The sequence below is a fragment of the Saccopteryx bilineata genome, chromosome 2 (genome assembly GCF_036850765.1).
Source record: "Saccopteryx bilineata isolate mSacBil1 chromosome 2, mSacBil1_pri_phased_curated, whole genome shotgun sequence".
NCBI classification, from domain to species: Eukaryota; Metazoa; Chordata; class Mammalia; order Chiroptera; family Emballonuridae; genus Saccopteryx; species Saccopteryx bilineata.
The window spans coordinates 172,988,120-173,015,857 of record NC_089491.1 but is presented as its reverse complement, the minus strand read 5'-3'; the positions used below and the strand labels follow the sequence as shown (position 1 = coordinate 173,015,857).

Genomic DNA, 27,738 nt, shown 5'->3' with positions numbered 1-27,738 from the left:
GGTGTGAGAAGGGGCTCCTTCTCTGGGTGGGCTTCAACTGGCTTCAGGTTATGGGACCTTTTACCCTTCCCCCAACACCAGAGGTTACCATGGCAATGACCTTCCTACCCCATATGCTCTGTGGTTTCCTCTAGAGCTTCTTTCACTTTCTTCTTCTGCTTTTCCCCACTCTTCTCTCCTCCCCTACTCCCACATCCTCAATTTCTTTCTCCCATAAGCACAGGTCATCGGTAAAGAAAGCCAGGAACAAGGTGTGCAAGGCACTGTACCAGGAAGAAGGTCAGGGAGTGACGAGGCAGTAAGGGGCATAGTGGTAGAGGCTAACAGCATGGAGGAGGAAGGAGAGAGATTAGGACAGAATAGAGGTCACAGGGTGAAGAGTGGGGTCAGAAGGGACAGAGGGATGGGAGAGCTCAGGGAGTAAGGGGTTGGTATAAAACAAACACTGTAACTTAGATATAGACTGTGGGCCTTTTCTTCTGGGGCCAGAGACCCTCATGAGAATGAAATGAAACTTTATAACGAACCCTTTCCAGAGAAGGGCAGAGGTAAACAGATAAATAACTGTGGGTGGGGACACCTTAAAGACCTGAGGCCCATACCAATCTTCCCAGAGGTCCATAGGGTCTGATCTAACAACCCACACTGGTGGCCGTGGGAGGCCCAGACACTCAGGATGGGCCCCGTGCCCTGTCCATCCTCTCACCCAGGCACATTATATCCTATTTCCTTGGTTTCCCTGAGAAAGCTGCAAAACTCATTAGATTAGGAGCTCCCCCTCCTCATCCAGTCCCTCGTCAGGTCAGCTGGTCCTTTCTCCCACCGACACCTCCTCAAAGGAACCACATCCCATGAGTTTCCATCACTTTATTTTGCAAAAATAGAAAACTCAGCAATATGCAATACAGCGGGGTGGAGGGGAGATGTAAACAGAGGGGAGGGGACAGCACCCTGACCCCCCCGGAGGAAAAGGGGAGCCAGTGGGAATCTTATTTGGCAGCTAAATACAAACTGGGAATTGGAGAAAGAAGGGAGGAGTCACAGGGGTCCTGGGCTCCCCCTCCCAAGACCCCAAGAGGAATGGGTCAAGTCCAGGGTGTAAACAAAAGCTAATAAATAAATAGAGGCATCCTCTGGGTCAGGGCAGGATCAGCTAAGCAGCACCCCCCCCCTCTCTCTGGACCAAGCTGCTCTGGGGTCAGGGCGAAAGGCACTAGGGGGAGAGGGATCCCCTGGTCCCTCTGTAGTGTAGGAGGGTCCCTGCCCCGATGGCTGAGATGGGGGGCAGGGGGAGCCCAAGGCACATGACAAGGATGGGAAAGGGCTTATAACGGAGGGCCCAAGGTAAACTTTGGGCCCAAGCAAAGAGGTGCAGAATGGGCCTGCTTCTGTCATTTTCACCCTCCGGCCTCACACAGCAATGCAGGGCTCAGCCTGCCCTACCCTGACCTGGCACAAGAATGGTACAGAGGGTAGCATGCCCCCAGCAGGTGCGTTACGTGGCATAAGGCACCGAGGGCAAGGGCGAGAGGGTGGGCTCAGCCCTCCCTCTACACTTCCCTTTTGATCTCTAGTGTTCCTGTTTGCTCCCAGAGGCCTAAGCCCTGGCAGAGGAAGGGTCTGTGGAATTGCAGGGTCTTTCTCCTGCCCTGGGAAGCCTGGACCCTGGTGTCTGAGGGGTAGTGCTGAGATTTTAGAGTCCAAACCAATGCTCACCCATCTACCCTCTCTCTTAGAGGGAGTAGAACAGGCCCCCAAGACTGGAGAGGGAGCCAGTTAGAGTAGTAAGGGGATGAACAGAGGCACCCCTAGAAACTTTGGCAAAAACAAGGAGCTCATTGGAAGGGGTGGGGAGAGGGCAGAGCACATCCTCCCCCAGTCACTCGTGGTGTCTAGGAGATGGTCAGTCTGCTGCCTGGAGCCCCAACCCCCATGGCAGGAGAAATCAGGGGTCCTGGTCAGACTGGGGGCTACAGTCCGCTTTGCCCTGGCCCCCCAAAACCTCATCCTCGCTAGAGGCCCTGGGGTGGGGACCAGTCTGCGAGGAGTCGTCCTCAAACATTTCAGGGTTCTCCAGCATCTCTCGGATCAGGGGAGGCATCGGGCCTGGAATCTCCATTTTCAGGGTAATGGCCCTTTCTGCTCCTGCAATGGAGGGATAGAGTTTCAGGGGGGCAAAGGGACATGCCCCTTGAAATCAACTTTTTTTTTTTTTTTTTACAGAGACAGTGAGTGAGTCAGAGGGATAGACAGGGACAGACAGACAGGAACTGAGAGAGATGAGAAGCATCAATCATTAGTTTTTCATTGCGCGATGCAACACCTTAGTTGTTCATTGATTGCTTTCTCATATGTGCCTTGACCGTGGGCCTTCAGCAGACCAAGTAACTCCTTGCTGGAGCCAGGGACCTTGGGTTCAAGCTGGTGGGCTTTTGCTCAAACCAGATGAGCCCGTGCTCAAGCTGGCGACCTCGGGGTCTCAAACCTGGGTCCTCTGCATCCCAGTCCGACGCTCTGTCCACTGTGCCACCGCCTGGTCTGGCGAAATCAACTCTTTAACCTCTCTTAACTGCCCTATGACTCTTCTCTAGGGGGCTCCCAGCACAGGCCCTGCCACCTCTCCGTCCCATCTCACCCTCTCCCTAATTTAGGGTTCTTGTGAACCACTCCTCTGTCTGGAGCCTCTACCTGTGTTTTCTGCCAAGCTGCTGACCATTCATCCCATTCTTTCAGACTGTCTTCTCAAAGATCATGCTGTGCCCAACCTCTAGCCCCTTTCCCCAGGGATCCTACCCTCTATTGTCCACAGTTCACCAGCTGTTCCTACATCTGTTCTTCATAACACTTATATTAATATTTATTACTTATAAAATACTCTGCCAGGCCTGACCTGTGGTGGCACAGTGGATAAAGCATTGACCTGGAATGTTGAGGTCGCCAGTTCAATACCCTGCACTTGCCTGGTCTAAGGCACATATGGGAGTTGATGCTTCCTGCTCCTCCCCCCTTTCCCCCTCACTCTCTCTCTCTCTCCTCTCAAAATGAATAAATAAAAAAAAAATTAAAAAAATAAAATAAAATAAAATAAAATACTCTGCCAGGTATCCTTCTAAACCAGCACGGTCCAATAGAACTTTCTGCAATGATGAAAATATCTGCTCTATCCAGTACAGGAGTAGCCACATGTGGCTACTGAATATTTGAAATGTGGCTACTGCCACTGAGGAACTGAAAGTTTCATTCAGCACAATTCGAAGCCCACTGTGTATTAACTTTTTTTTTTTTTTAAGTAGAAGGAGGGGAAATCATGAGACATGTGGCTGACTGAGATCCACCTGGCAACTCCGTCTGGGGCCAATGCTTGAATCAACTGAGCTATCCTCAAGCGTCTGAGGCTGACGCTCAGACCAACTGAGCCACTGGCTGCAGGAGGGAAAAAGAGAGAGAAGTGGGAGAGGGAGGAGAAGAGTAGCAGATGGTCACTTCTCATGTGTGCTCTGACCAGGGATCGAACCTGGGACGTTCAAATGCTGGGCTGACACTCTACCCACTGAGCCACCGGCCAGGGCCCATTGTGTATTTACTTGTTTAAACCTCATGATAACAAATAAGGTAGGTATAAGTATAACCCAGTTTATATGCAGAAGAACAAGGCACACAAATTAAAGGAACTTTCCCAAAGTCTCTCCACCAGCATGTGGTAGAGCTAGATTCCACCGTAGGCTCCTTGGTTCTCACACACTCTATTTTTTTTTTTTTTATTTTTTTTTAAATTTATTTATTCATTTTAGAGAGGAGAGAGAGAGGGAGAGAGAGAGAGAAAGAGAGAGAGAGAGAAGGGGGGAGGAGCTGGAAGCATCAACTCCCATATGTGCCTTGACCAGGCAAGCCCAGGGTTTCGAACCGGCGACCTCAGCATTCCAGGTCGATGCTTTATCCACTGCGCCACCACAGGTCAGGCTCACGCACTCTATTTCTGTCTCTACCTGTCCACCTAACTGACCTGGAAGACCTGCACTTCTGGGAAGAGAGAAGGGAGGCTCACTAATGACTAACCCTTGGTGCTGATGCCCCGGAGGTCAGTGATCTTCATGAGCATCCTTGGGAACATGTAGGGCTGGCTAGGCCGCCGCCGCCGGGCATATAGCCTCAGAGCTTCCAGCAGTGGCTCCTGTAGCTTGTCCACTTTTTCAGGTTCCTCCAGGTCCATGCGGTCTATGAAATCAAGCACAATGGAGAAAGGAAAAGGTGGGGAGGACAGTGACAAGTGCTTGATTTCCAACTGGCCCTGCCTTATGAGCCGCCAGGCCTCAAACTTTGTCCCATTAGCCCCTCACCTATTATCCCTGAGCCCCACCTAGGTCATCTCCCCTGCTTCAGGCTCTTGACCTTCTCCCCATCACTAAGAGGCTTGCTCTGGCAAACCACTCCTGCCGAGACACTTATCTCAGCACCAGAATCTGGGGTCTCCCCAGGTCCCCCTGGCTCTTCCCCAATTTGTCCTATGTTCCAGGCTTTGGGGAACCTGCACTGGATATAAGATGTCTGTGGATAGGGCCAAGTACAACAATCTCAAGGGTAGGAACAGAGGTCTCCAGCCTGGTGAGAGATCAGGTATGAGGTGTGGTGGGAAAGGAATCAGAGAAAACACCAGGGGGCGCCCCCACACCTCCGCAGATGAGGCAGATGGCACTGAGCAGCCCAGTCTCTGTGTCATCCATCTCCAGTGGCAGGAGTTGACCGGCAAAGGCAAAGACAAGGTCTGTGAGGGGTCCAAAGCCAGCGTTGTGCATCTGAGTCCGGTTCAGGGTCAGCCCATCAGAAAAGGTCATGGTGTCCTGCTCTGGGGTGTACCTTGTGCAGATCCGAAGCATCTAGAGGTGGGCGAGGGGAAGGTTAATGCTGTCTCTAGAGAGGGGCACCTATGGGGGTAGGGCAAAGAGGGAATGAGGTACACATGGTAAGTGAGGAGGTTTGGTGGAAAAGGAAGGCAACCTGAAGCAGGCATAGGGAGAAAGGCAAAGAGATGTGTAGGATCTGAAGCTTGGAGAGGGAAGAGAAGTCAGGAGGGAGGATGTCCAGAAGTCTAGGATCAGGCCTGACCAGATGGTGGCGCAGTGGATAGAGCGTCGGACTGGGATGCGGAAGGACCCAGGTTCGAGACCCCGAGGTCGCCAGCTTGAGCATGGGCTCATCTGGCTTGAGCAAAGAGCTCACCAGCTTGGACCCAAGGTCGCTGGCTCCAGCAGGGGGTTACTAGGTCTGCTGAAGGCCCGCGGTCAAGGCACATGTGAGAAAGCAGTCAATGAACAACTAAGAAGTCGCAATGTGCAACGAGAAACTGATGATTGATGCTTCTCATCTCTCTCCATTCCTGTCTGTCTGTCCCTGTCTATCTCTGCCTCTGTTAAAACAAACAAACAAACAAAAAAAAAAACAAGAAGTCTAGGATCAGGTCTTAAGAGCAGGGGTTAAGACAAAAAGGGCTGGGCCCTGACAGGTTGGCTCAGTGAAAGAATGTGAACCTGGTGTGTGGAAGTCCTGGGTTCGATTCCCAGACAGGGCACACAGGAGAGGCAACCATCTGCTTCTTCACTCCTCCTCCTTCCCTCTCTCTCTTATCCTCCCACAGCCATGGCTCAATTGATTCAAGCACTTTGACCCCTGACACTAAGGATGGCTCTGTGGAGCCTCTGCCTCAGGCACTAAAAATAGCTCGGTTGTGAGCAGCACTAGATGGGCAGAGCATTGGCCCTAGATGGGGGTTGCCAGGTGGATCCCGGTTGAGACTCATGCAGGAGCCTGTCTCTATATCTCCCCTACTCTCACTAAAAAAAAAGAGCCCTGGCGGGATAGCTCCATTGGTTAGAGCATCATCCCAAAGCACAGAAGTTGCCAGTTTGATCCCTGATCAAGGTACATATAGGAACAGATCCGATGTTCCTGTATCTCTCTCTCTCTCTCACTCACTCTCCTTTCCTCTCTAAAAATCAATCAATCAATTTTTTTAAATAAGAAAAGTAAAAAAGGGCTGGAGTTTAGAGGAGATCTGGGAAGCCCCAGATTGAAGGGGGTGAGGGAAAAATCATAAAATCTTTGTGTGGTCCAACTCCTTGGTCTCATATGAAAGTCAGGCTGTAGCCATAGGGTTATTAACTTACCAGGATGTCCAGGCAGGCAGCCTTGAGCAAAGTGATCTGGTCAGCAATGCTGAGCCCTGTAAAGCCAGGCAGCCGTTTGGCAAACTCCACAATCTTGATGATGCACTTGGTGGCCAGCTCACTGAACTTGTCCCACAGCCCCAGATCCAGCTGTACCCGGTGGTCTGCACTGGAGTTCTGCAGGGAGGACAGATAAGAATTCAAGCTAAGACCTGCCTTGCAAGCTGTCTTCTTTGCCAATACCCCAAGCTCTCTCCTCTGGATTCTGATACCCTCCTTGTCCTCAGCACCAGACCATGGCCTCCAGCTCAATGCCTGTCCATTCCCCAAAATGAACAGTCAGTCCCCTGCCCTCACTGAGGCCCTGCCCAGTCCTCACCGTGGTGTATTTGCCCAGCTGGCAGAGCGAGGGGAAGGTCTCCTGATGGGCTTTGCTGACCTTGGTGATGAGCTCTTCTAATTGGGGGCTCAGCTCATAGCTGTCAAGCGACCCTTCTTCCTTCACTTCTTTCTTTTTCTTGTTCCGGTCATTCCGAACAGCTTAGGGGTAGATGTGCAAAGAGAGGGTTAGGACCCTCAGAACCTCCCTCTGGATATCCCCTATCACCCTAATTTAATGTGTTCCATCCTTATCATGCACATCTATTCATTCTGGGACCCTAGTCAGTACCTCAGTTTCCCTATCTCCTCCTACATTAGCTCCCATTTCCAGGCTGGCTCTCCCCAGCCCCACCCAGGGCCTACAGCTCCTTCCCCAAGCCATTCAGCTCCATCCTGCCCTTCCTGTCACCCTGCAGGAGCTGAGGTGGGGGGCAGGATATGCAGGCGGCAGGATATCCACTTATAGCCTTGGCAGCACAATGGTGTGGGGGTGGGGGGGGTGAGGGGGGGTTGAGACACCCCAGATCCACCTCAGGCTTAGTCCTGGGAGAAGAATAGGGGACTGGCAAAGCCCCTCACTGCTCCATGAAACAGGGGGATGTGAGATGGTAACCCCATTTATTCAAGAGTTAATTAAGCTCTGAGAGGGGAGAATGGGCAGAGCTTCCTGGGTGAATGCAGCTAATCAAATAACACTGGTTAGGGAGAAGCAACACCCTAGGGCAAGCTAGATCTCAGAGGTGAGGGAATTAGAAGAGGGTAACAAACACAGGATAGGATAGGAGTGCTCCTGCCCAGGCCAGGGCTAGGGGCCTACCTTCCTTGGACATGCCCACTTCAAAGCACTTTTGTAGCCGACAGTACTGGCAGCGATTCCGGGTCACCTTGTTGATGATACAGTTTTTGTCTCGGTGGCATGTGTACACCATGTTCTTTTGGATACTGCGTCGGAAGAAGCCCTGGAGTTGGGGGTGGGGAGAGTGTTAGTGAAACAGGATGCTGGGAGTACCAGCCTCTCATAGGCTTTGCAGGTTGCCCCAGGCCCACTCTATCTGCCACCTACATGCAGGAATGCAGAGCACCCCCTCCCATTCCAGAGGGATGCCCACTCTCATGCAGTGTCTCACCCCTCTGCTCTGGTCCCTGATATCACCAGGCAACTACAGAGGCTCAATGCATCCACCGCCACCACCTTCACCATATACACACCTTACATCCTTCACAAGAGCTGACCCCATAGTGGTAGCCAGAGGACTTGTCATTGCACACGAAGCATGGCTTGTAGACCCGAGGAGGTGGAGGGGGTGAGGGTGAGCTGGGCACCATCTCCTCAGAGCTAGTGCTCTGTGTCTCCACCGCTGAGGGGGAAGCAGTGTGATATGAGGGTTGGGGGATAAGATCCCTTCAGATCTCCAGGTATCCTCATCATACATACATACTCATTCCCACTTCCTCCTGCTCAACAGTGACAACACCATCACCACCACAGTGATTTAAAGTCCCAACAACTATGTATAGCGCCATAATAAACACTTCCAGAAACCCCCAAACAACGGCGATTACTGTACTTCCCACACTCTGATCATCTCCCCCCAAAATAATGCCAGGCAGAGGCTTACATGACACAGTTCAATTCTCCAAAATCCAGGTCAAGGCTATCCTGGAAGTTAGCTTCCCTGGGCCTTCCCAGCTATAAAGTGGGTAGGTGAAGGGGTTATGACCCATGGCTCTGAACTCTCTAGTCACTCAGTCGCATCAATATATCCTTGTCCGATAATCTACCTCCTACTGAGCTCCTCCTCATGAGGCAACAGATCTGGGGGTGAATGGCACTTATTATAAGTCACCTATAGCTGGCACCTAGCTAAATGACCTGCTGAGATACTTAGTAGGTAGAATAGGACTTCATTTTCTCTCAAGAGTACAGGGTAGATAGTCCTTAAGCTTATCCCTCTCACACTGCCTGTCAACTAATTGCCAATATCCTTATCCCCAGAAACCACTGAGATAGTGGAGCTAACAGGACACAGGCATCAGGAAAGTAGGTTAGAGGCTATGTAACAACCTTATTTTACACCTGAAGGAACTAAGGCCATGTAGGGCCAGTGACCGTGGTCAAGCAAGTTCACATTGGATCCAGGCAGACAGTAAAGGAACTGTGGAGCCAGAGGATGGTGGGTCATTCTGTTTATTAGAGTCTTGCAATAGCTGATAAGTAAGCAGGCAAAGCAAACTGCTTCTCTCTCTCTCTTTCTCTCTCTCTCTCAGGACTCACAAGCAAAAAGTGGGGGGCGCTTCTCCAGCAAACAATAGCAAAAAATGGCCCCTCCCAATGGCGGCAGGCAATCCACAATCTACAATCTGCCACCCTGAGGGCAAGCACCTGCAGCTTTACATAGACTACACACAAAGTACTTCTCCATACTCATGCACCAATCAGGCAGAGTACAGGTGAGCAAGACTAACACACTTGTTTGCCCAACAGGCCACCAGAGGGGAGTGACCAGCCCAGTACTGCACTGCCAGTTGACAGTGGAGCCATGTCACTTACGTATTCTGACTATATCTGAGTAGCCTGGAAGAGAGTTATAGAAGTTGGGGAAATAGACTGAGGTATTTGCTCAGATTCTCAGGTCTAGAAGCTGTTGGGGGTGTAGCAAACTGGAGAAGTCAGGTGACGCTGGGTAAACAAGGCTGATGGGGGAGGGGAGCTATCTCTGGATTCTCTCTGAGCCGTGTCTTCACTCCTAAACTTCCCAACAAATACCTAATCACAGCTCAAAAGGGGTCTCGACCCATGCCACACAGTGTGTGGAGAGAACATCGTCTGTTCAGCGGCTGATAAGTAAACTTTTTTTGGACGTGTGGTTGATCTTCAGAGGCTGGAAATACCCATAAATTATTCAATCTATAGGACCTGTTGCCCAAAGCTGGAGGGCCCAAGCAATGCAAGAAAATCCTAAGACCCTCCCTAAGGAGTATGCCACTCACCCACCTCATGAACACCTTCCTTCTTCTAACCTGCTGCAGCCCACCTGGTCAGAAGTCTATCCCATGCCCTAGAAGGGCAGAAGGAATGCCCAGGATGCAAGTCTGGGCTAGCTCCACCCCCACTTCCCAAGAGGGAAGCCCTTCCACCCCCTTAACACACTCAGACACTCAATTAACATAAGAATCCTGCTGGAGGGAGAGTTCCCAATGAAAAAGGAGTAAGAGAGGAGGGGAAGAAAGAAAGGTACTTGGAGTCTATTCAGACTAGGGGCGGGAGACTCTAGGAGGGGCTGGGCTGAGAGATGGGTGATGGGTTGGAATGCTTTTCAGGACCCCTCCTGGTGTCCTCTGAGGGCACCAGTGCTGCCACAGGCCACTGTGCAGGGTGGTGCAAACTGCTGACACCCTCCCAGCCCACAGAACACTGCCTCATTTCCTCTCTTGTAAAAGGGCTTGGGTGTGGTCAGACTGGCACAGGGCAGTGCCAGCCAATTATAAGACTGGGGGCCGCAGGAAGACAGGCCCAGGGACAGCTTTCCCCATCGATGTGGCACTGTCACCCCTTCTTGGCACTCCTCTGGTACAGCCTCACCCCTTGAGCCTTAAAATAAAGTACAGCCCAGTGGGCGAAGAGCGCAAGAAGGTGAATTGGATCAACTCAGCTCAGATCCCCTTCCCAGCTGAGCCCCCACCATCGGGATGCTGCTCCTGGGCTAGGCTGGGGCCCCTACTGGGGAGGAGGTGGTGGGCTTTGGGTTTTTCTCCTTTTAAAGCCCAAATTGCTGAAATTGAGGAAATTCCTGGCTAGGCTGAGCGGAGCTTCAAACAAACTCTTTATAACTGGCTGTAAACGCTCCCAGCTGCGAGGCCCAGGACTGAGAAGCCCAAGCTCACAAACTGCCACATACCTCGTTGGAGAGCCACACACTCTCACACATCAACAATACACAGGGCACCGAAGCACCTATATCACCAATGGGCTCCTGGCTACAACTGGACCTTGGCACAGAACACACAGGTGGCATAAGGACACACTAACTCCAGCCACCCTGTGGAAGTGGACACAAAACACACCCGCATTCCACTTCACATATGCAAGTGAGCGACTCTGCCACCAGAGAAACACCCAGGCCTGCCAAAGCAGCACCAGGACACCAAAGCCACCAAACACGCACAAACACACCAGGGGGCCCTTCCCTCAAAGAACCTCTTTGCTTCCCTGGTTTAGAGACCCAGATCTAAATGACTTTCTCTCTAAAAGTGTGGAGTAGGCATGAAGTCCACCAAGATTCTAGAGGCCAAAATTATTGGTCCAAATTTAAATGAGAAAACGTACTGCCAGCCAAGTGCAAGTGGTCTCTGTGGTCCTGAAAAACCCAGGGTCCCTGCCCAGCTCCCACAGAAACCCTTTCTGAGTGATTTTCTCCACTCAACACCCCTTCCAACATAACCCAAATCCGCATCCTATTGGGCAATGAGAGGACGGTTAAAAATTGACAAGGATTGGCCTGACCTGTGGTGGTGCAGTGGATAAAGCGTCAACCTGGAAACGCTGAGGTTGCCGGTTCAAAACCCTGGGCTTGCCTGGTCAAGGCACATATGGGAGTTGATGCTTCCTGCTCCTCCCCCCTTCTCTCACTCTCTCTCCCCTCTCTATAATGAATAATAATAAAAAAAAAAAATTGACAAGGATTTGATGCGAAGCAATGGTCCCATGCTTTCCCCGCCCTTTAAATGCCATACATTTAATTCTTGCCCCTTCCCACCCCAAAGTACAATCTCCTGGTTGCCACCTCCCTCTTTCAGTCTCCCAGTTGTTAAATCTAAGCAGTTCTTCCCTGGAACTAAAAGACAAAAAAAAAAAAAAAAAAAAGCCGAACTCGTAAACAGCGCTGCGTAGTGCCAAGGAGCGAGGCGCGTCGGTGGGGGTTCAGTAACCCCGCTGGCGCACTCCCCCAGCGCCTGCCGCCGCCCACCCCTTCCGAGCGTGCCCTCAAACCCCTCGTCCCCCAGAGTCCGCACCGGCTTCGAGTGCGGTCCCACCCCCCCAGTAAATTTGGGGGGAGAGGGTTCCAGGTTCCCTCCATCCCCGGCTCCACCCCACACCCCACCCCCGCCAGGCACTTGGGCCCAGGCTTCAAAGCCGCCTCTCATCTGGACTTCATTTTTACTGCCTCTCAGTCCCCAGCTTTTTATTACCTCCCTGGAAAGGGGTTCCAGGGCCCCAGGCCTGGCATCTCCCATTTCACAGAGAAGGAAAATGAGTATCTGAGGACCCAGTAGTCATACTCCTACCCACCGCCCCCGGCCTTTGCCACTTACAGGCCACCCTACACACACACCCGCCCCAACACAGATTTAGCTCTAAACTTTTCGCTTCCTACTCAAGTTGTGTGTGTTGGAGTCAAAGGAAAAAGTCATCTCTCTACATACACTCTATACACATTTCTAAACATTTCTTTTTAATGTGGGGGAGGGGGATGCCAGAGTCCAGCCTTCGCTCGGTGTGTGCACCACTCCTTCCACCCTGCTCAGAGAACACACAAGATGCACGCTCGAACACAGCACTTTCTAAAGGCGCCCCTGCAAGCCACGCAAGGGCACACGCCCTCCCAGCCTTACGCCACAAACATCCCTACACAGGGCCATGTGGACCTGCCAGCGCTGTCGGAGGGCGACACTGCGTGGAGAGACTCTTTGACCCACACCGTCCAGGCAAAGCGCTGCACACTCTTGGGATTCACATGCTCTGCAAATACTTTTTACACTCCCAACTTCCCACATGGACTTTACAAACGCCACGCATGGTCCCGGGTGCCATATCCCTCCAGAGCCACGGAACTGCGGGCACAAAAGTACCAACACACCTAGGTCTCTCCCTATCCCCAGGAACTTCGTAGTGGCATCAACCACAGGTCCTAGTGAACACCCACCATAAAAACCACACACACGCATAACACTACTGCACACACCCAAAGGAGTCGCTGAGGACCCCACGTTTAAAGGGCCAGTACCTCTTTACTACACACTCGCATAGAGTCAGAATCTCCGCTTACACCCCAGTTCCACGTTTTACACATGGAAAGAGTGAACCACTGCCTCTTCTGCACCCCACACCCCACCCCCGGGCTCGGGTACCTACATTGCAGACTGGCGGAGCGCGGCCAGGCAAAAGACTCAAGTCCAGCGAAACAGGAGCTGCCCGTGGCTCTGCGCAGCAAGCCAGCCCCGGGCCCGACAGCCCCGTATAGCCGTCGCGGACCCGTGGCAAACGTTTCCATGCAGTCGTACATCGCGACCCGGCTTGGAGGGAAGCTGGGTGCTAGGAACACCAAGGACCCGCGGCCGATACCCCCTCCTCCCCCAGCGGCGCCCCGCTCCTGGAGGGGGAGGGGGAGGGCTAGCATAGGGCGATGGGCTGCATGAGGGGTATAGGGTGGGCGGGGAAGAGGGGGATCCCCAGCAGGGGAAAGGGACTGGGCGGGGCGCAAAGCTGGGGCTGCCGCCTCAACAGCGGTGCGGCACACACCGAGCGTCCCGGCGGCTAACACTGGGGAGACCTTTTGTAAAAGCGAAGCCTGGAGGGGTGGGGGGTGGGGCTTGGAGAGCGAAAGGGGCCGGGCACCAAGATGAGCAGAGCTGGGAGTGGAGCGCACACACATACACATATACACTCTCGCACCGCGGCGCGCTTGCTTGGACACACATCCGTGCATGCATTTATCTTGGCAGGCACCACAATTTGCAAATATACAATAGTGCACATTCATATCTGCACGCACATAAGATCATGTATGCACACACGTTTGTGCAAGCACACCTGACTTGCATTCTCTACACCGGAGGCTCTGCACGCATTTACACTTAGGCGCATGCCCTGGTCGGGATGGGGGTAGGAGTGGAGGAACCAAGCATACGCATTTCCTTTTGAGTTTCCCCCCTCCCACAACATTCCCTTTTTCACACAAGTTAGTACAGGCTACGGTGTCAAGGATGACTTGGAAGCCGGGAACATGGAGATTCCCGGCGCCCGGCAGTTCTTCAGGGCCCGGGAAACTGCACTACCTCCACCCCCTAGTTCCCAGGCCTAGCTCCACCCTCTCCTCCGCGCGCGCGCGCGCTTCAGGGCCCAACAGTACATTCCTGCGGCTGGGCGTGCACTGCCTCCTCCTTCCTTCCCGTCCTCCCCCGCCCCCGGTCGAAGGGCCGGAGCGCGCTCCCGCCGTGAACTCTCTGGGAACCCCCCTCGGGGCGGGTGGCCGGGCGCGCTCACCTCCTCCTGACCCGGCCCCGCCCCACCCCGCCCAGGCAGTCGCTTGCGCCGCTGCGGAGTCCCCCCGCCCCCTCCAGCGCAGCCTGTAGCCCTACCCCTCCTAGCCTGGGCCGTCCTCCCTCTGCGGCATCCTGGGCCGCCTCCCTCCAAGTTTCCGAAGCCCCATCCTACGACGGACACCGCTTAAGCACCTCCACTGCCCCTTCCTCGACCCTAGCTTTACTTTTAGAGCACAAAACTAATACCTCAAACTGTTTCTAGAGCGCCAGCAGCGCCTCAGACGAAATTGCCCTCTTAAGTATCAACTCCCCTCACCGCAGTTTCTAGTGTGCCAACTGCCCCAAAATGCCAAGTGCCATTCTTGGCAATAACTGCGAGTCTGGTCAATAACTGTTCTCATAGCCATTAACTATGCCGACATTGGCAATAATCGCCTCCTGTCCCCTCAGTGCTTGCCACATTTAGTGCCCCTGCCTGTTCCCTCGGTTGCCCCTGCAGAGCACTGTGAGCTCTCGCCCGGCGTAGAAGGGGGTGAGGGGGCGGAGACTTGGCCACGTCAAGAGTTTGCCCTCGCTGGGCCTTGCCGAATGGGAACCCTGGCCCCGGGACAGCGCCAGCCGCAGCGACTCCCGGAAACCACCCCCTCCTCCGCGCCTCGCCCGCGGCCCGCCCGGCCGGCCAGCGGTCCGACCCAGCCGGAACTGTCAGCGCTGCTCACACGGGTAGCGCCGTGGAAGCGGGAGCGGCTGGCCCGATCCCTTCCCCGCCTGGCGGCTGTGGCTAGGCCAGGGCGGGGCGCACTTTTCTAAGAATCTGTTGTATTTGGGTGGGGGGGTGCACTAGGGTGCTGCAGGAGTGGGGTGCCAGTTTATAAGAATAAAGAGCAGGAAGGAGTGCCAGACTAGGCGAGGGAAGGGAAAACAGGAGCGGAGCAAAAGCCCAGGTGGCTGCCGGGGACCGACGAGGTGGGGGGCAGGGCCAGGAAGGAGGGCCGGGCTTGCAGATGAGGGGGTGCGGGGTGGCAGGGCTGGCTCCAAGACTTGAAGCAGGGATGAAAAGTCATGCAGTGCTTTTTCCAACCCAGCGTGAGCTCCCTGCTCTTGCCCTCAACCCCAAGTACCTCATTTCTAATCCAGCCATGCCTGCACCAAAAAAGAAAAAAAGGGATTTCTGAATCAGAATCTGGCCAGTGCCCCCCACCAAAAAGAAAAAAAAATCAATTAAGTGCAAAATGAGGAGTACCTCAAAAACAAGGAGAAAAGATCCCTGATTAGTCAATTCCAGGCTGTCAGTCCCCACCCACCCACCCTTCCCCCTCCGAAATCTGAAAGGTCCCAATTAAGTCAGGCCTGCCTGGTTGGTAATTAGAACCAGAAATGGCCAGGCCACAGAGAGGGGGTGTGGGAGTGGGGCACAGAAGGAGGGGGGGAGGGCTCCAGGAAGTCATGAGTCCTGAATAGCCCCCCTTTCTCTTCACCAGATGCACCCCACTCCTCATCACCCCATCAGTGTGTGCTTCCCAGACATTGCAGGAAGAAGGGGTCTTATAAGGGACCAGGCATTATGGTGTTAGACCCACCCTTCCCATCAACCCCAATCCCCATTCTAGACAGTCTTAGTATGGCCTTAAGGAAAAGGTAAGAGAATAGGGGAATCTAGTGTCCCCTCTTTTCCCCAAAGTCTCCCCAGCCCTTATTGCAGCAATTAGGCCCATTAGCCTTCTAGCATTTCATGGGAAACAGATGTTCTACACCAGCCTGGTGGGAGTAGGGGGGGGGGCTGCTGCCTGACTCACCCCCTTCCCTGTGTTCCCCACCACCACAATGAAGCATCCCTCCCAGCTAGAGCTCCACAAAGGCATGGCCCAAGAGGCAAAGAGAAGGACACCCCTCCACCACTAACCAGGCCATTAGCACACAGAGTCTTGCATGGTCACCCCTCAGAGCCCCTACCACCTCTGTAAGCATGAGTTTGGCCGATGAGGGACTGTGGAAGGAGGGACAGCTACTCCTTATGCACCCCTCTTTTCCAGGCTCCTGCCACCTTCTGGAATGGGGCTTGAGGATAACTGGCTCTAAATTCCTCATGCTAAATTCACCTTTTCTTCCAAAACCTTTCCTCAAAAAACTGAACACCCTCTCAAAGCAAAGATGTCCTATCTCCAAGGATAAGTCCTAATTTAGGAGTCCCACCTGGAGGGCAATGGGTGGAGTCTCTGGAGGAGGGAGCTGCAGAAGAGTGGGGGGATTAGAGGTGTGAATGAGGAACGAGGCTCAAAGCACGGATGTGAGGAGTGCTGGCAGGATGGGGGCTGGGACTGGGTAGGGGGCCAGGAGAGGGGGGTGCAGCCTGGGCCCCAGTGGCGGCAGCTTGCCCAGCCCCCCCCCCCCCCCCCGAGGTTTCCTGTTGCAATCAAAGCCTCATTTGTGTCGGGCCTGGAGCTGGAGCCTGAGCCTGAGCAGGAGAGACTAGGAGGGGCGGGGACAGAGGCAGTCAGTTGGGGTTTTTTCCTGGAGGAGGCCTAGCTGCCTCCTGCTTGCCACCCTTATCTGCCTGCTTGTTCTCCTTTTCTCTCCCAGCATCTGGGTTCTCCCTGTGTCTGCACCTTTTGGCCTATGTAGTTCTCTCTCATCTGGCTTAGGTCTCTGAGTCTCTCTTTTTCAGTTTATTTTAAGTAGAACTATATTGGCCTGACCTGTGGTGGCGCAGTGGGATAAAGCGTCGATCTGGAACACTGAGGTTGCCGGTTCGAAACCCTGGGCTTGCCTGGTCAAGGCACATATGGGAGTTGATGCTTCCTGCTCCTCCCCCTTCTCTCTCTCTCCCCTCTCTCTAAAAATCAATAAAAAAAAAAAAAAAAAAAGTAGAACTATATTACTTCCTGTGTCAACCTGCCCTCAGTTTCTCCATGTGACAGAGTGTGGTTGTGGTTCAGTACAGGTTCCTTACCCCAAGGACACTGACACTAAATTCAGAGGACAAACAAGGCTAGGTCTTTAGAACTACAGCTTTCAAGTCAAGAGGTGGAGGAGGGCAAGGCTTCCCTTCCCTCCTTTCATACTCTGTTCCCTGTAGTCTTGAAAAAGCAAACATACAACACACCAGGGGGGACACAGACACCAGGGTTTCATGCACAGTGTGAGCAAGCACCCCCCCCTCTGCTTTCCCATGCACACAGGCCCGTGCTTGCCTTGGCAGCACATGCTCCCCTTCCCTCTACCCTCCTGCCCCACAGGGTTCTGAGATGCCTACCTCCCTCACTCAGGCCTCTGGAGAACCCCAAGAGGTGGGACAAGACTTCTCTTATCAACAATATGTCTCCAAGGTGTTAGGGACCAATCATAGGATCCAGGGCCAGCCCCAGGGAGAAGTCCCAGACTATGTCATAGACCACCCTGCCCCCATAGACTAAGAGGGAGTAAACGGACACAGACTCAAGGTGAATATAGTTTTGGCATCAGACTTCAGCCTCCAGTCCCCTTCCATTAGATGGCCAATAAGGGCCACCAGGTAAGAGAAATAACAGACCACACTCTCATCCTTCGGCTAATCTCCCACTGTGGGATCTCTCTAAGATCCCTTCCCTTCCCCTCTGCCACCCTCCCATTTACCCTAGGTGATGCATACCCGATTCCCATTCAAGCTGTCTGAACCCAAGCCTTCACCTCCTCCCCACCCTACCACTGCCTCTCTGCCCAGGCCTGTTCCCTGCTGCCAGCCACACCCTCCTAAGCTACCAGCCTTGATTCTGGCTCCTCCCTTGGATTTTTCCTTTCAACCCACCCACCCCACCCCCCTTCCTCAGGGCAGCCTTTGGGGATAGAGTCCAGTCTGATTCTGTCCTCTACATTCACCTCACTTTGAGCCTTGACCTTGATCTTAATGTGTCCAGGGCACAGGGGCACAACAGCTTCACTGGAGATTGGCTAACTCTCAGCATTCTCCCCACTACCAATCTGTTTCTCCTCTCTCTCCTTAGTCCTGCTTCCTTAGTTGCCTCTCCCAGAACCTGAGAAAATCAAGTCCCAAGGGATTGAGTTGTATGGCTCTCTGTAAGAAATACATTCATGTGGGAAAAAAAAAAAGAAAGAAATACATTCACGTGGGAAGGGTGGTTCCTTCCCTACCTCCCCAGGCCCTGGACAGATTCATGGGCTGTAAATGAGGCAGGGGAAGTCCAGCTGAGGTTTCCAAAAAGGGGAGCTTTGTGCTCTCTTGTTCACCTGCATAACACCCAAATAACCCCTGTTAGACTACAGACTTGCCACCAGCAGGCCTCACCAAACACCAGACACACCGTCAGCAGCCCTATTAAATCCCGCCCCATTCCTCACACTGACTCTTTGTTGCACACACTGGAATTCTGTATCTGAGCAGTCTGAGGGACATGCTGTGCACACGCAACTGTATATGGTCTTTACACACACACATACACATGCACACACACACACCTTTTCCAGATGAGCACACTCTTTCCAGTAGAGCTGCCAGCTCTGTCTAGTCACCCCTTTACACATACACACACCTTCCAATTGCCCCCACCCAAAGACATGGCCCTTTTTCTGCAAAACTTGTGGAGCTATAAAGGATATATTTTTCTTTTTTTGTCTTTTCCTCTTGTCTCTGTTTCTGTCTCTGTCTCTCCTTTCATCACCTCCCCTTCTTTCCAGGTGAGGCCTTCTCTACACCAGCTCACACACTGGCCCTAGAACCCACAGAGTTCAGCAACCCAGCTTTGCAACTCAAGGACATCCACTCCTATAATGACCTGGTCAGGAAGAACAACTACCAAGTCAAGTGGGAGGAGAGGGGATCTAAGGGGAAAGGGAGAGGACTAACTTGCCAGTTGTCAGCACTGAAAGGCTTAACTCAAAGAGGGCAAGTCTGAGGGACAAGTAGGGATCTGCACAGCAGTGGGCACTGAGCCAGACCCAAAGGGAGGGGAGGAGTCCAGAACCCACGTAGCTGAAAGACAGGACTCGCCTGGAACAACCCCTCCACCTCCCTGGATTACTTCTCGTGAAGAAGCACCTTCTTTGTGACTGTTTCCACCCTTTCCAGAACTAACAGGAAAGTTTCCTGACCCCACACATCTTTGGGAACCTTGCATTAGATTCCATTCCTTTTTTTTGCAGCATCCCTTAATTCAGAACAATTTCACCTCTTGATCACAGTTAGCTGACTAGCCTCCCGGACTCCTCTACTTCCCAGCTGGCTCCCCATACCATTCTACTACATGTGGGTACCAGCTTCAAACTTCAGAACTCCCCTTGGCTGCACATACAAAGGTGTTCTCTCCTAGTTGATTCAATCAGGAGGCAATGTTAGACCCCTCCAAATTTTAGGCATGCTACTTTCCCATCCTATTTGGGCAGGAGTACTCTTATTGGCAAACACCTTCATTTGCTCCATATCCAAGCCCGCTTCTAGCCACCCCTGTCAGCTACTCCATTAGATCAAACTCCCATCCCTGCCTGCCTTCATAACTAGGATGCCAATTTTCTATATCACCCACCCTCCAAATGTCCTGTTTCCACTTTCCCTCATCCCCAATATCCATGAGACTCACACAGAGAGGCCATCTCCTTGGGGAGGTCAGGCTGGCCCAGGCCCCGGAAGGTAGGGCTCAGCATCTCGAAAGGTGGAGACCCCCTGAGTGCCCCTGGGAAGGCGAAGGGGAAGCCAGCTCCTGGGTAGCCAGATCCAGGCCCCAGGGCACCAGTGGCAAAGAGTCGCTCCTTATTGGTGGCCATGGTAGCTGCAGTGTGGGAGGCTAACTCTCCTGGGGTCTGCAATGGGCGGGGGGAAGTCTTCAACCACAGCCCCCGCCCATGCCCACTGTCGAAAGGGCCTGGGAGGCTCCGTGCCAGCCTTTCCTGGACTGCTGGATGGGTTTCCAGGAGTCCTAGGGAGAAAGAGAAGAAAAGGAGGGATAAGAGAATGATTACTGACATTCCAAGTCCATGGCCCTCTCTCAGTTGAAGTCTTTTCCCTCTGTGCCGCTAGAGTTTGTACTAACTTGGCTCATGGCTCTCGGGAGAGGAGGCAGGGCAGATGCTTAGGCAGGCTCAGAGAAACTCTCCAGGGAAGGGTAAACTGAGTTTCCAAGGTGAAGGAGTATCTTAGGACTCTTGGCAAAGAAGACTACTTAGCTGAGATGTGACTATTAAGCACCACAACTGGGCTAGAAACTTACTCTAACCCTCACATCAATCCTGTGAAGAATTATGATTCCCATTTCATAGATAAGAAAACTGATGTTGAATGATTGGCTTAAGGTCACATGGCTGTAAGTGGTATGGTCAAGACTCAAACTCTCTACCTTTCTGGAGAAGGCAAACATCTATTGTAACTTTGAGGCCCTATATCTCTCTGGAGAGTATAGTGCAATGGTTAGGAACATGGGCTCTGTAGCCAGACAACCTGAAATTGATCCCCACTGCTAGCTGAGCTGCAAGACCTTGGGTGGGTAATTTAATCTCTCTGTGCCTCAGTTTCCTCATTTGTCAATTGGGAATCATAATAGGGCCTACTTCATAAAGTTGTGAGGGTTTAACATGTGTAAAGTGCTTAGAATTGCCTGGCCTGTGGTGGCACAGTGGATAGAATGTTGACCTGGAACGCTGAGGTCGCCAGTTCAAAATCCTGAGCTTGCTGGAGTATACTGCCCCCCTACCCCACCCCGCCTCGCCCCAGTCAAGGCACAGAAGACAAGTAATCAATGAACAACTAAAGTAAAACAGCTATCAATAAATATTTTTTTAAAAAAAAGAAGAATATAGGGCACACAGACTTGATATATCAATATGAGTGTCTCATGTTATTTGACTTTGTATCTTCTCTTCCTCTATACCTCTCTTTTTTAAAATTATTTATTTATTTATTTATTTTTTAATTTTTTATTCAGAGACAGAGAGAGAGTCAGAGAGAGGGATAGATAGGGACAGACAGGACGGAGAGAGATGAGAAGCATCAATAATCAGTTTTTCATTGTGACACTTTAGTTGTTCATTGATTGCTTTCTCATATGTGCCTTGACCGTGGGCCTTCAGCAGACTGAGTAACCCCTTGCTTGAGCCAGCGACTTTGGGTCCAAGCCAGTGAGTTCTGCTCAAATCAGATGAGCCCATGCTCAAGCTGGCGACCTCGGGGTCTCAAACCTGGGTCCTCGGCATCCCAGTCCGACGCTCTATCCACTGCGCCACTGCCTACTCAGGCCATACCTCTCTTTTAATTAGCACTTCCTTCTCTAACTTCCTCAATACTCCCTCTTCCAGTTTTTCCTCCCAATTCTTTCTCAGTCTCCAGTTATCCTTCACTTCCTGGCATCTTGCACACTCTCTTTCAAACCCACTATTGTTTTTTTGTTTTGTTTTTTTGTTGTTGTTTGTTTGTGTGGGGTTTTTTTTGCATTTTTCTGAAACTGGAAATGGGGAGGCAGTCAGACAGACTCTGGCATGCGCCCGACTGGGATCCACCCGGCATGCTCACCAGGGGGGGATGCTCTGCCCATCTGGGGGGTCGCTCTGTTGCAACCAGAGCCAGTCTAGCACCTGAGGCAGAGGCCACAAAGCCATCCTCGGCGCCCGCCCGGGCCATCTTTGCTCCAATGGAGCCTCGGCTGCGGGAGGGGAAGAGAGAGACAGAGAGGAAAGAGAGGGGGAGGGGTGGAGAAGCAGATGGGCACTTCTCCTGTGTGCCCTGGCCAGGAATCGAACCCAGGACCTCCGCACGCCAGACTGACGCTCTACCACTGAGCCAACCGGCCAGGGCCTTGTTTTTTGTTTTGTTTTGTTTGCTTTTGCAGGAGAGACAGAGAGAGGGACAGACAAACAGGAAGGGAGAGAGATGAGAAGCATCAATTCTTTGTTGCAGCACCTTAGTTGTTCATTGATTGCTTTCTCATATGTGCCTTGCCTGGGGGTTCTAGCTGAGCCAGTGACCCCCTGCTCAAGCCAGCAACCTTGGGCTTCAAGCCAGAGACCTAAGGGCTCAGGTCAGCAATCATGGGGTCTTGTCTATGATCCCATGCTCAAGCCAGCAACCCCAGTCTCAAACTGGTGAGCCCACGGTCAAGCTGGATGAGACCATGCTCAAGCCAGTGACCTCGGGGTTTGGAACCTGGGTCCTTTGCATCCCAGGCTGATGCTCTATCCATTGTGCCACCACCTGGTCAGGCTCAAACCCAGTATTGTTGATGGAAGCCCCACTGTGGACCAGGTATGATGCCAGAGAGCTCCTCTTCTCATTCTCAGCTTACTTTGCTTCTACATCTCCTTTTCTCTCTTTTCTCTGAGCCCTCTGCTTCAAAGAAGTCCTCCCTGAATCCTCCCCTCTTCAAATGTAACCTGCCCCCCATCCCTGAGGTTTTAAAAAAAATTATGTATTGATATTAGAGAGAAGAGAGAGAGAGATCATATCAAGATGATGCTCTAACCAACTGAGATATTCAGCCAGAGTCCTACCTACCCTTGAGATTTTTAACTTGAGATCAGGGAAGGGGGAGGAGAAAAAGGAAAAGAGGAAATGAGAATCCTAAGGCTAGGTAGGTAGTTCTTCTCCTGATGCTCTGACAAGGGAAAGCTTCTCCAGCCTGGGTACCTCCTCTACGAGCCAGAATCATAATGGACTGAGATGGAAAAGGGTGGAGAACGACCAAGAGAAAGTGAAATACCTAGAAACCATACAGTGGGCAGGCCCTGAGGTAGGTGATGGGTGTTTCTGCATCTCTTTCCTTCTAGGGTTTTTATCTCTCAGTCTGGCCCTGGGCGGATAGCTCAGTTGGTTAGAGTGTCATTCTAATACACCAAGGTTTCAGGTTTGATCCCTGCTCAGGGCACATACAAGAATCAACCAATTAATGCAGTTGTCCCCAACCCCCAGGCCACGGACTGGTACCAATCCGTGGGCCATTTGGTACCGGTCCGCAGAGAAAGAATAAATAACTTACATTATTTCTGTTTTATTTATATATTTTTTTTCTTTCTTTTTTTTTTTTTCTGAAGCTAGAAACGGGGAGAGACAGTCAGACAGACTCCCGCATGCGCCCGACCAGGATCCACCCGGCACGCCCACCAGGGGCGACGCTCTGCCCACCAGGGGGCGATGCTCTGCCCCTAGCGCCTGGGGCAGAGGCCAAGGAGCCATCCCCAGCGCCCGGGCCATCTTTGCTCCAATGGAGCCTTGGCTGCGGGAGGGGAAGAGAGAGACAGAGAGGAAGGAGGGGGTGGGGGTGGAGAAGCAGATGGGTGCTTCTCCTGTGTGCCCTGGCCGGGAATCGAACCTGGGTCCCCCGCACGCCAGGCCGACGCTCTACCGCTGAGCCAACCGGCCAGGGCCTATATATATATTTTTTTTAATTTATTTTTTTACAGAGACAGAGAGAGTCAGAGTGAGGGATAGACAGGGACAGACAGGAACGGAGAGATGAGAAGCATCAATCATTAGTTTTTCGTTGCGCATTGAGACACCTTAGTTGTTTATTGGTTGCCTTCTCATATGTGCCTTGACTGCGGGCCTTCAGCAGACCGAGTAACCCCTTGCTTGAGCCGGCAACCTTGGGTCCAAGCTGGTGAGCTTTTGTTCAAACCAGATGAGCCCGCGCTCAAGCTGGTGACTTCGGGGTCTCGAACCTGGGTCCTCAGCATCCCAGTCCGACGCCTGGTCAGGCTGTTTTATTTATATTTAAGTCTGAATGATGTTTTATTTATTTATTTTTTCGATGTTTTATTTTTTAAAAAATGACCAGGTTTCCTCTGTTACATCCGTCTAAGACTCACTCTTAATTTTTAATTTTTATTTATTTATTTATTCATTTTAGAGAGAAGAGAGAGAGGGAGAGAGAGAGAAGGGAGGAGGAGCTGGAAGCATCAACTCCCATATGTGCCTTGACCAGGCAAGCCCAGGGTTTCGAACCGGCGACCTCAGCATTTCCAGGTCGACGCTTTATCCACTGCGCCACCACAGGTCAGGCTAAGACTCACTCTTGACGCTTGTCTCGGTCAGGTCATACATTTATTCATCCCACCCTTTAGGTGAAAATATTTTCTGAAATTAAATCGGTCCATGGCCCCAAAAAGGTTGGGGACCACTGAATTAATGTATAAGTAAATAGAACAACAAATCACTGTATTTTCTCCGTTTCTCTTCCTCTCTCTAAAATCAATAATAATTTTTTTAAAAATCTCAGTCTGTGGCCTGACCTGTGGTGGCGCAGTGGATAAAGCATCGACCTGGAAATGCTGAGGTCGCCGGTTCAAAACCCCGGGCTTGCCTGGTCAAGGCACATATGGGAGTTGATGCTTCCAGCTCCTCCCCCTTTCTCTCTCTCTGTTTCTCTCTCTCCCTCTCTTTCTCCTCTCTAAAAATGAATAAATAAAATTAAAAAAAAAAAAAATCTCAGTCTGTGTATATCTGTTTTCTTCCTTCCTTCCTTCCTTTCTTCCTTCCTTCCTTCCTTCCTTCCTTCCTTCTTTCTTTCCTCCCTCCCTCCCTCCTTCCTTTTTCTTCTTTCTTTCTCTCTCTTCTTTATTTCTTCTTTCTTTTTTTCTCCCTTCCTTCCTTTCTTCTTTTCTTTCTCTCTCTCTCCTCTTTCTTTCTCTTTCCTTCCTTTTTCTTTCCTTTCTTCCTTCCTCTCTTTCTTTCTCTCCTTTCTTTCTTTCCTTCTTTCTCTCTTTCCCTTCCTTCCTTCCTTCCTTTCTTTCTTCTTTTATTTTTTTCTTCCCCCCCTCTCTTTTTCTTTTCTATCTCTCAACTCCCTTGGCCTTCAAGCTCCTGAGGGTAAATTGTCATGGAGGTTACAGGATCTCAGACCCCAACACCACCATTCTTCACTCAGTCCCAATGCATGAAGCAGCCCCTGCCCCTTACTAAGTAAGATCCATATCCCCAGCAGCCTTAGACTCTTCAGCCCAGTGTTTCCCCAGGCTTTAAAAGTCTAAGCTCCAAGCCCCCAGGGTCTCTCTCCTCCTCCTTCCCCTATTCCCAGAAATCCTTGTCCCTGGTTAAATCCAAAGTAGAGCCAGGAGTCCGGGGCCCCTGAGGCCCCTGGGCCATAGCTCAACAGGCTGGGTCACATTCCAGATGGATTAACCTCTCTAATGTCAAGGGTGAAAAGCTACCAGAGCCCCCCCCCCCAACCCCATCTTCCTCACTCAGACTTAGAATGGGGACATGCTCTGTGCTCCAGGCCTCATATCTGCTTCTCACCTGCAGTTGGTAAACAGAGACCTGAGGGTGGGGCAGGAGGACTTGAGGGGGGGTCCCCAAAGAGGGATACCTCTGACTTCTGGTCCTTACTGAAGAAAGAAGCTATAAGGAGTGAAAAACAGCCCAGCTTTACCTGGCCTTCCTTCTGTTTTGCCTCAGAGAACGGACTTGAGAGTCAAGGGAAGACAAGAAAGGGACAGAGATTCATTCCATTTCTGAGCCTTGGTTTCTCTGCCTTAGAATGGAAGGGAAGGGTCTTAAGGCTGGGGTGGAGGAAGGGGCCAAAGAATGGGAGACAGTGGTACAGAGAGTAAAAGGAAATCTTAAGCTAGGGACCCAGATGCCTTCGTTCTTTGGGGGACTTGTAGAAAGGAGAGAACACTTCTGTCCTCCCAAGATGCCACCTCAGACAGAGGTGAGGATGACTAGCGGAAGGGGAACCATACAAAGCTGCTTCTCTTAGAGCTGAGGTGGAGTTGAGGGGAGGGCATAGATGAAGGGGGCTGCCGGATGAAGGGGGGGAGCGTCTCCCTGCTGCCTTACCGGCTCCAGAGCCTGGAACAAAGCTGCTCTTGTCAGTTGCTCTCCATCCACTGCCCCCCTCCCCTCTGTATAAACACGACCACCTTTTTCCATGACCCCATCCCCAGCCTGGGCGGAGAACCCGGGCATCCTCTGCTCTAGCCTGGGCCCCCAGCCTTCTCCCTAGGAGGCAGCAGTGGTTTGGGTTTCCATGGCTTTGTGCCACCCTTGGGGTGTCCAGACCCTTGAATCTCCACCTCTCATCCCCAGGTGTCCTCCTTCCACCCCACTGGCCCCAGGGAGGGGCAGTGCCCAGGAGGCAAGCAGGCAGGCAGGCAGGCAATGCCAGTGGAATGTGTGTGGGCAATGGAGGGCACGGACTGGGTGGGGCAGAAGGGGGAACTGGAGGTGCCAGTTAGGTGGCTTTCTGAGCCAGGGGTGGGGGTGTGACGGGTGGGGGGGTGTGCCCTGTGCTGCCTACCAGGCTGTAAGCCACAGTGTGTGTGTTATGGGACACTGTCTGTGGTCCTCAACCCCAACTCAGCATCTAAGGAGTGACGATAAGGGCAGGAGTCTCAGACTTGAGGACTAGGATTGCAACTACCTGGACATGCGCTCTGAAGGGGCAGTCATCTCAGCTTCTTGCCTTATATACACCTCCTCCTCTGGCCCCTCTGTTTCCCCCACTCCCAACCATGCACATTCTTACCCTCTGGCCAACTGAAGAATTTCCCTTCTACATACTGGGTCAGTTTGAGGGGACTGGGCTGTAACTGCTGAAAACAGAGAAGCAGCGTCAATGGGGCTCTGGACTAAGACTCCTGGGTGTCTGCCCCAGCCTTCCTCTTATTTCTTTGTTCCATTTGAGCTCTCCTAAAGAATACGTTCAAGAAACCCCTCACCTTAGCTGGAGGGACTCAAGACTTACACTGAGGGCTGGGGAAATGAGAGAGGGAATCCTGAACTGTGGTTCAACGAAACTACACACACCCTATCCTATCCACTTACGTGGTGGAGATCCTTTCCCTGCCCTGCTGATGTCTAACTTGTGCCATTCCACTAGGGAAGAAGCAGCTTGGACCAAAAATTCACTCCTCAGACTCCCCAGGGGAAGCCTTAGGGAGGGCAGGCAGAGGTCTTTCCCCACAGGAGGGAACACTGTCTTCCCTCACACCCCAAACACAAAGTAGACTAGAAGCTCCCTGGCTGAAGACTTCCCCAAATGCTGTCCCCGCTAATCACCGAGATGAAGGGTCGATAAAGCCCAGCCCAGTCCAGCTTGTCTCAGATCTTCCCCATTCCCTTCCCACATCAGGGCTGACCCCCAAGTCCGGGCAGAAGGCCCCCCTCAAACCTTTCTGACAGCCTGACCGGTCTTGGAAGGGACGGAGCCAGCATCGCTTCTCGGCACCCCCGCCCCCAGCCCACCTCACTGGAGAAACCAGGCGTCCTGGACCGGCGATCCTGTTCCCCCGACTGACTCACCTGGAGGGGAGGGGAGGAGGAAGGGAGGCCGCGGAACCCCGAGGTCCCGGCGTCGGGAGGTCGCGGGGTTGGAGCGTCGCAGTGTCAGAGGCTTGCAGTAATGGAGGGGGGGCTTTTGGGGGGTCACTGGCTCTAGGCTGGGACTGTCCCGGGGCCTCTCGGAGCCCGCCCGCCCACGTGACCGCCCCAAAATATCCGACACATTTTCTCCCAAACCGCACACTGACTCTGCAGGCGGGGACACGGAAAATATTTTCTTTCTTTTTCTCCCTCCCCACCCCCCCCACCTCCCTCCCAACCCGGCTCCCTCCTCCCCCTCCCGCCCTCGCTCCTCCCTCCCCTGCCTCCTGCTCCTGCCCAGTTCCCTCCTCGGTGCCCTGAGGCTGGGGGGGCGGAAGGTGGGTGGGAGAGAGGCTGGGCGAGACGGCCCTGGACGCCTGAGTCTCTGCCCCTCCCATTTGCTGGGCTTCCGTGGCTCCATCCCCGGGAGGTCGGGCAAGCGAGCAGAAGAGGTCAGTGTCCTGAGCCCATGATGCTACCCTTTCTCTCTGGCACTTTCCCCCTTCCTGACATTTGTGGGGGCTGGTTGAATTCTCTGGCTGGGCTGTGATTCAGTGAGGCCAGTCTCTGGTACCTCCCCATGGTAGGCAATGGGAGCTGTATCCCTATGCTCCCAGGAGTGGAGTGATGGGACAGGAGTATGTCAGACCAGATGCC

At 52.6% G+C, this 27,738-nt stretch overlaps 1 protein-coding gene across 3 annotated transcripts; it reads right to left on the bottom strand.

The window, feature by feature from the left end:
* Positions 1-861: 861 nt before the first annotated feature.
* RARG (retinoic acid receptor gamma) lies at positions 862-27,266 on the bottom strand. Of its 3 annotated transcripts, XM_066258620.1 has the most exons (10): positions 27,022-27,266; positions 26,246-26,312; positions 19,376-19,711; positions 7,752-7,900; positions 7,360-7,501; positions 6,541-6,701; positions 6,162-6,338; positions 4,670-4,874; positions 4,057-4,215; positions 862-2,145 (listed from the first exon to the last, which is right to left on the bottom strand). In XM_066258620.1, the coding sequence occupies exons 3-10, from the start codon at positions 19,557-19,559 to the stop codon at positions 1,946-1,948; spliced, it is 1,377 nt and encodes a 458-aa protein (XP_066114717.1). In that variant the 5' UTR covers positions 19,560-19,711; positions 26,246-26,312; positions 27,022-27,266; the 3' UTR covers positions 862-1,945. The 3 variants fall into 3 exon arrangements, with proteins under 3 accessions (XP_066114717.1, XP_066114716.1, XP_066114715.1); XM_066258619.1 differs by lacking the exon at positions 26,246-26,312; XM_066258618.1 differs by lacking the exons at positions 19,376-19,711; positions 26,246-26,312; positions 27,022-27,266 and adding an exon at positions 12,676-13,066.
* Between the last annotated feature and the right edge of the window lie 472 nt (positions 27,267-27,738).